The sequence below is a fragment of the Corylus avellana genome, chromosome ca8, assembly GCF_901000735.1.
Source record: "Corylus avellana chromosome ca8, CavTom2PMs-1.0".
Classification (NCBI taxonomy): Eukaryota; Viridiplantae; Streptophyta; class Magnoliopsida; order Fagales; family Betulaceae; genus Corylus; species Corylus avellana.
Window position 1 is genome coordinate 3,263,613 of NC_081548.1, and position 8,954 is coordinate 3,272,566.

General features: G+C 33.0%; 1 protein-coding gene across 1 annotated transcript; it reads left to right on the forward strand.

Annotated features, from left to right (window-relative positions):
- Window positions 1-7,539: 7,539 nt before the first annotated feature.
- Window positions 7,540-8,025, forward strand: LOC132189603 (S-protein homolog 2-like). Its single transcript, XM_059604350.1, has one exon. The coding sequence runs from the start codon at window positions 7,540-7,542 to the stop codon at window positions 8,023-8,025; it is 486 nt and encodes a 161-aa protein (XP_059460333.1).
- Window positions 8,026-8,954: the final 929 nt, after the last annotated feature.

Consider the following 8,954-nt stretch of genomic DNA (forward strand, 5'->3'; position numbering starts at 1 on the left):
CATGCTTTTTCACATTGTTTGGTTTTCAGGTTCTGCATACACGCATGCTTTTACACTGATTCTGATAAGGTTGTTGGAAACAAAAGAAGTAAAGAGTGAAGATATTAAAAATAGCAATAGAATTAAGGTTGGACAAAATTTCATACAAAATTGGATTGGGTGAAATTTCTTCAACTAGTCTATTAAATTGTCATGTGTTTCTTGACACATGAGAAGAACATATGTTTTTAAGGGCATGATTGGTCAAAAAGTCCGTTTGTAAAAAAAAAAAAAAAAACGTATCCGTTTGGTAAAATAAATTAAAAGCGCTTTTAATTGTCCAAAAAGCCTAAGAAATTACTAAAATGTACTTTTAGCAAAAGCTAAAAAAACGTTTTTTTGACTTAAAAGCTATATTTTTCATACATAATTTCACATATGCTTTAATAAAATTTCTCCCAATTCTTTTAACGTTATTAAGAAAAAGTATTTCTTGTATGCTTAAGGGATGCATGACAATTTTATGGATCGGGATTAAGAACTTCCTCCGATCCCGTCAGAGGAAAACTGTCTTTAAGGTGGACAAAGAGTCAAATGCATGTGAGAATTAAAATATATATATATATATATATATATAGAAACACATGTTAGTTTAAAAGAAATTATTCTAATCCAGTTTAGAGAAAAACTAACTATTTATTAGTTTAGAAAAAAAAAAAATTATATTAAGTAGTGGCGAGATTTTTTTTTTTTTTTTAAGTGAATGGACATGAGAAAAAGTATTGAACCGTACATAGATGCTGCTTCGGCCGGTTTAGAAAGCTAACTGCTACAAGCAACTTAAAGACTGCCGCAATGAAGACTCGGTTTTTTGGCCCGGCAAATATAAAACGCGTTTTGTGGTTGAATGTATATTACTGGACAAAATCAAATTTACTTCCCAAGTTTTCACGTAATTTTTATTTAATCTTTTTAGAATTTCAATTTTGACAATTAGATTTTTGGGCAATTTTTTATTATTCTAAATAGATCGCTACATCATCTTAATGTTTAATTATTTTATTTTTTTAACGGGAATTTTGTGATTTTATTGATAAAAAGATCAAAAGCATAAAGCTCTTACATTATCGAGCATAAAGATATGAAAAATCATAGCCCAAAGCTATTAGGTTACAAAGTCATAAATACAATACAGATCTTACAATTAAATATTATCTATGTCCTCAATTTTTTCGCTAACCTACATATAATTGCAGTTACGGAACAAATCTGTTCTTGGGTAGACTAGATCTAAGATATAGGTAGCCATATTCCCAACCTTTATTTTTCGGCCATGAAAGAAAATCACTCACACCGATCTAATCCTGTTCGACCCAACAGTCAGGAGACTAAATCCTTCACTCCATAGATCACTCGTGAGAGAGTAACTTAATGTTTAATTAATTAACATAATGTTATGTAAGACTAATCAATTAATACAGCATGGCTCTTATTTGATACACCATGTAACAATTGTAAGAGTCATGTGGCATAATTACATTAAAATTACAAATATATCCTAATTAAAACATTTAAATTACAAATTATATTTATAATTTAACTTAACTATGCCATGTGGCACGTATAGTAGGTACATGATGTGCCAAACAAAAGTCACGTGACATTAATTGATTAGTCTGATATGATATACTGTTAATCAACTGAACGATAATTCCATAGAGTGGCCTATTTAAAGCCAAAAATAATAATAATAACAACGACAAAATTAAATTTGATTTATATGTCCCAAGTTGTCTCCCTTTTGCTTTCTTTTTAAAACAAAAACATTACAAACATTTCAAAACACAAATTACTCTTATTTTTATATCATGTTAGACTACTTTTTCAAATAAATAATACCCTTTGAAAAGAATTAACATGGGTCCCAATTATGCCTCCTGTGATGGCTTTTCATATTGAGAAATACAAATTTAGAATTCTTGATGAACATGGTAACCATGATTACTTTCAAAAAATATCTATATAAATATCTTCGTGGAAGCATGTTAAGCCTCTTTCAAGGGCAAGCTCTTGTGACTTGTATCAATCACGAGACAAGATTTCAAAGGGAAGAACAATTCTTTACAACTTTTCAGCACATTTTTAAATGAATGAATGAGACGGGTATAACTGAAATTGTTGACCTAGTTATAAATTTAAATTAACCTTTTTTTTTTTTTGAGAAAATTGAAGATACTTTGATACTTTTAATAATGCAGAAATAATTGCAATTTATTGACTACAACGTGAGATAATAATTATGTAATAAGTGGAATAATATTAATTTATTTATTTATTTTTATTTTTTGAAGAATAGTAGCTTTCATTCTCATATATCAATCAACGAAAGAGCAAATTTCTCTTTTAAAATTACATCACATATACACTCCGGGGTTTCCCCCAACCATAGCTTATCCAAGAAAATTTGTTTGGCCACATTTGCAAGAGTATGGGCCGCTACATTAACATCTCTACGAACAAAGTTATATTTCCATTACCCCAACAATTGTAGTACTCTCTGTGTGTCTGTTACTATGTGACCAAAACGAGACATTAATTTCCAAAGAACTTATCGCATTGGTCACTACCTGGGCATCGCCCTCTAATATTATCTTTTGTATCCCCAGGTCCGTACATAGACATGCAGCATAATACGCCCCCATAGCTTCAGCAGAGCTTGAATCAGGAGCCTCATCTCGCGTCAAACTTCGAGCTGCAATGGTGGTTCCCTGGTGATCACGTACTACAATCCTGATACCCATCCTCTCCTTTTCCACGTCTAAGCTGGCATCCCAATTGGCTTTAAACCAACCTGCTTGTGGGGCTGTCTAGCAAGTAGTTTTCTCCCCCAAATCAGTTGGATGCACGTTAGCACAGTTCCGATTTATATCTTGATACTCATCTACAGCCACCCTTGAATTTTGCACTATAATATTTGGGTGAATAAACATACCTCCGTGAACCACATCGTTTCTACGAAACCATATCTGTTTTGCAGTAGTAGCAAAAACGGTGAAAGCTTCCTGCCCATGACTTGTGTATATACCCTCAGCCACGTGGAAGAAGGTTTTGCCTTGTAAGGTGCTCTTTTGAAAAACTCTTTCACTGACCCCCCAAACATCTCTTGTTGCCGGACATCCCACAACACATGATACACTGTTTCAGCTTCCTGTCCGCATATCGGACAATCTGGATCTGAAACCACCTTACGCTTCAATAAGTTATCTTTCGTGGGGAGAAGGTTATGACAAGCATGCCACATAAAGTTTTTTTGTAGCGTTTGGGAGATTCATAAACCACACAGCCCTCCATATCTCACTCCCACCACTTTGAGATGAACCTTCCGGGAGGGATCTTGCTTCCATGTCTTTCGTCATATGATACGCACTCTTAACCGAAAAACATCCATTAGTTGTTTCTCTCTAGATCTGGATATCCGGTTCGTTTATACTTGCTAAGGGGATTTTTTTTTGTTACATCTGAAAGTATATATAGTACCATGTCATTTAAAATGTTAAATGAAATGACAACATATATACCATTAAATTTAATTTAAGTAAAAAATAATAATAATAATAATAATAAAGGAAAACTTTAGAAAACTCCCGTGAACTTTCACTCTTTTGACACTACTCTCTCAAAGTTTAAAAACTCTCAATTAAGAGTATTGAACATTCAATTTCTTTCAATTACCTTATTCCGTTAGGATTTTTCATTAATTTTTTAAAAAAATATCCCTTTTTTAACTAAAAAAAATTGCAAAGATTTATTTTTTTATTTTTTATAAAATAATAAACGCTTGAATATTTGCATTTTTTTAATTTTTTTTCTAATAAGAAAACAAGAGAATTTTGACAACATTTAACAGAAATAGATAATTGAAAGTTCGATAACATTAATTGAGAGTTTTTTAACTTCAAATGGATACTTTCAAAATGCATGAAGGTTGAGAGAGATTTCGTGAATTTTCTAAAAATAAAATTAAAATTGGAGAGAACCATGATCCATAATAATTTTAAAAATAAAACTTGTCATTCAAATTAATATTAAAAGACATTGTCAATATTACCAAAAAATAAATGTAACATTAAAAATAAAGGTAATTAATTTTTTTTTGCTACTAATAAAGGTAATTAATATATAAGAAGTATAACTATGACATATATAAATTTTTTTCAGACAAGACAAACACGTTTTAGAAAAGAAAAAAAAAATTAAAAAGTCCATAAACTCTCCCCACAATGGGCCCCCTAAAGAAAGGGGGCTGGGCTTACAGCCGACCCTTGACTAATTCTTAAACTGGAGACATACATTGCTCACTTTACAACCTTATGCTATGCTGGCTTCGGACAAGTCTTCCAATTAATTTGGGTCAGGATAAAAACAAAGTTTGGTTGAAATAATTTTCTACAATTTAGTTTATTAAACTTGCATCTGTCCTTACAATTTACAACATGTAATTCACGCCTTATTAAAAATGCATGTAAAAATTAAAAATATACGTAAAAATTATATATATATATAATGGAAGAAAGTTTCTTTTAAGTTTTGTTTATTTCAACGTAAAATGTTTATATTATAAAAATATTTTCAGCAAAAGGATTTCAATTAAAAACATTTTTCGGCGTCTGATTCATATGGAAAATCAGCAACAACAGGCAATTGTCGACGACCTCCAAAAACTGGCAATTACCAGAAACGGCCAGTGACCTTTGATAGCAGCAGAAAATGAATTGCAAGAGAGAGTGCATGCGAGAAGAAAAAGCTTAAATTCGAAAAATGGTTTGCGATTTAAAAAAAATAAATAAATGAAAATCATTCTACGAAAATTAAAGAATATTTTCCTGGACAACCAAAAATGATTTTGGTTTGAGCACGATTTTTAGTCCTACCAAACGCCAAAAAGTAAGAAAACATTTTCCAAAAAATATTTTACGTCAAAACAAATGGAGCTTCAAAGTAAGTTAAAATAAAACTGTCCATTGGGTTAATAGAAGTGTAAACTTAGAGACTTTACAATGAGTTTGTTTGGTTGAATTAGTGTTTACAAATATAATGTGAAATTTAAAAATTCATTACAACACAAAAAATTATCAAATATTATGAAATTAGTAAATCAATCAATATAAATAATTTGGTAACAAAGTAAAAACCTTTTGAAGAAATCAGGGCAGCCAAACCGAGGAAGCTCATCCACTAATTAAAGATATAGTTTACAATGACACACTTACAAAACCTTTGTAATAGAGAACTTCCTTGTACCAAGCATACGACATACTTGCTTCTACGACAGTAGCTCCAAAACTTTTGAACAACTCTTCTACCGAGCTTCCTCTTGTAATCCTGAAACTCTGGTGGTTGAAGCCCTTTTTTTTTTTTTTTTTTTAACTGCTCATTGGCTGCAAAAATCGATAACTCTCAAAAAATAAAAAGTCGTTAACTTCAGTAAATAAATCTCTGGGGATTACAATTCTTGCCATGCAATCCACTAAATAAATCTCTATAACAGATATGAAAACCCAAACGAATTGGAGAAGAGGAGCAAATTAAATCTGATCATATTATAAATTGTGTAGGGCCTAGGAATCACCTGAGACCCTTGAAAAGCTCAGGACCACAAGACAAAATTCTCGTGTACATATTCTCAAATCATCCAATGGAATTGGGTGACTCCTGTAAAGCCTTAGAACTACCTGAAGCCCATACATCCTAGGAGCCTAAAACCTTTCGGATTTGGAGGCACTAACACACTTGAGAAGCCCTGGGCCCAAGTGTTCTGTATCCCCAAGATCGGTCGAATGGCCCGAGTCAAATATATGCCCGGTTTCATCCAATGTTGTCACTTGTACTAACCCGGGAGCACCACTCAAAGTCCTCTCTCACAAGTAGAAGATTCGTCCCTAGGGCTCACATCATGAAGACTCCCCTCATGCGACCCTAGTTATCCCAAAAGCCAAGAGTGAGAATGACGTGTCATCAGCCCAAGGAAGATACAAGAAGGCCAATGTTCAAGTCATAGCCAAAAGTAGATGATACCGGACAAAGTTGCCAAATGGCAAGTTTCAGTTATATCAGCCGATGCTCCAATTTAGGCCATAGAAAACCATTTCTCAACCCTTTGATGTTAAGGTCAAACCTCAACGTATATGATCTATCATTGGGTTTGTGGTGGTGTATTAAGATAAAAGTTCAAGAGACAATAGTTATAAGAGTTTAAGAGGCAAAAGTTACAATAATTGAAGTGACAAGAGTTAGAAGAACTCAAGTGACAGGAGTTACAATTATAGTTGTTGTTAATGTAGAAGTAAAAGAGACATGTAACTAGTGACAGAGGACCGGGTGGCCGGAATAGGCCATGGACACTCCCCAACTCATAAGGAAAAAAATTGAAGGTAAAAAAAAATAAAAACTATAAGGTAAATTTTTTATTTCTTGCATATCGGCCCCTAGCAAAACAATTTATTGGCCCTTGGCCCCTACCCATACTAAACTCTGCCTCTGTCCTTGCATGTGACATTCAAACTTTTTTTTTTTTTTTTTTTGCTATAAATAAAGTCTTGTATACAATCAAATAATCAAGGAAAAATATAGCCATAAAAAGGCTTTGATGTTGGATGTAGGTCATAGGCCGAACCACCTAAATTCTTTGAGTCTCTCTTCCTTGTTCTCATTTATCTTCCATAAATTATAAGTTCTTACATGGAGAACTAACTGGCATTAATTTTTTTTTATTGAAAAAATTCACGTGAATGCTTTATTGTTTTTACCTTGTTTGTATCGTTTACACAGTAAATAGCATAAAAAAGGACTACAATTGGCACCTTATGTCGTTTATTGTGTAACTGGCATTAATAATCAACTTACATCGTTTCATTCTAAAATTACGTAAATGGGCGCCTTTTAAGCCAAAAACGTTACCAAAAAAAATCGTAACCGTGGGTTTCACACCCAAACCAATGTGACGTGGAAGGCATCACTCAATTGGTGTCATTTTTCATGAAATGAAGTCGATTAGATATGTGAAATCTAACATGAACTATGAAATTACACATCTACATTGGACTTGAAATAGAGAAGATCCCAATCAATTATGCATTGGAGATTTTTTTGGGCCTCCAGCTATTAAGACTGAGAGGTTATCCTATTCTTTTCATGCAATTTAGTTTTTTTTAAAAAAAAATAAAAAATAAAAAAAAATACAGGCGATAGATGGTCTATCTGAAGAAATATGTATTAAATTAGGAAACATAAATCTAAACTAACTGAACTCTCCTTTTTTCGATAAGTAAATTAGGTATTCACTAGGTGGACTTATTCACATTTTCTTTGAATAGAATATATACGTTAATGACTTCAAATTGTTTTTTTTTTTTTTTTGTGTATTTTATTTTTATTTTTACCCTTATCTATCTTTACCATATAGTTTTAACCACTATATATAAGGTGCGTGAAGGATTTGAAAGTCATTCATGTCATTGAGATTCCTGGTATATTAGACAAGAAACAACTCAAACAAGCAACATGGTGACATCATATTCCAGCACAAATGTAACGTTGGTAGCAACAAGGATGATGGTGTTGATGATATATTTGTCCATGTGTTGGACATTTGATAATGTTGCAGCAATATCAACAGATTCATTTTTCCAACGCAAGCGAGCAACGGTGACAATAAATAATGCACTGGGAAACACCACACAACTTCAGGTTGATTGTAAGTCAAAAGATGACAATCTTGGTCAACACCAGATCAACACAGGTGCCAACTACAGCTTCACATTTAGACCATCTTTGTCGGGGACGACATTATTCACGTGTAATTTTACGTGGGCTCTTAACGCTTACTCGTTTGAGATCTATAACCAACACAGGGATCATACAAATTGCAGGGCTTGTGTTTGGCAGATTAAGACTAATGGTCCATGTGAATATAGCTATGAAACTGAGACTTATAAGTTGTGCTATACATGGAATAATATTACAAGTGGCCAAGCTGCACCGGCGTAATGTTGTAGTTTGCAATATTTTATATATATATTGTGGAGACTGTTTGGAAGTTGTTTATCTTATAAATGATTTTTCTTTTTTATTGTTTGGATTTGGATTTTGTCAATGGAACGCATGCATCCACTAGAAAATGATGGTATATATCTTGTAGTTTTGATGTTCATGCATGGTGGCTGAGCCCGCACAGCTGACGAACCAGTATTTGGTTTTTAGATTTACTTATTCTTTTATAATCACTGCGCGCACATCACTCATGTCAATTTTTGGTGGTGTACTTGTGACGCCCCGATAGAGTTTCATTTTAATCATAGGAGGTACCTGTGGTTTTTATAAAGACCAAGATGGTACCTCCATTAAAATTTCGTACAAAACTTAACGAAATGCCATGTCAGCACCAATCAACTGTCGCCACATGTTATATAATTAATTTTAAAAAAAAATATTTAAAAATAAAAAATAAAAAAGATTAAAAAAATATATTAAAAAAAATTGGGTGTGTCTACGCCATTTGGGGGGTGGCTGGCCACCCCCAACCAGTCACCCGAGATTTCTCCAGAAAGACCATTGGCAGAGTCATATATCAAGAACCACAAGAGATGAACAATTGGAAAGCTCAACTTCGATTTGTCCAGACAGTGAATTGTCCCAAAGAAACAAGCTCATGAGCTTTTGCAACTTTCCCATTTGAGTAGGGATTGAACCAGTAAGCTTGTTCATGTGCAAATACAAGTTCCTCAGCACAGGATAGAGCCCAAGTTCAAGCGGTATAGAACCAAACACATCAGTGTCGTAAAGTGCCAGATTGATTGATCTCCTAGGGGTGGCCAGGCCACCCTCCAAATGGCCGTAGCCACCCCCAAAAATGTTTTTTTTTATAGAAAAAGTAAACTTTTTTATTTTTTATTTTTTTAAAAAAAAATTAATTATAT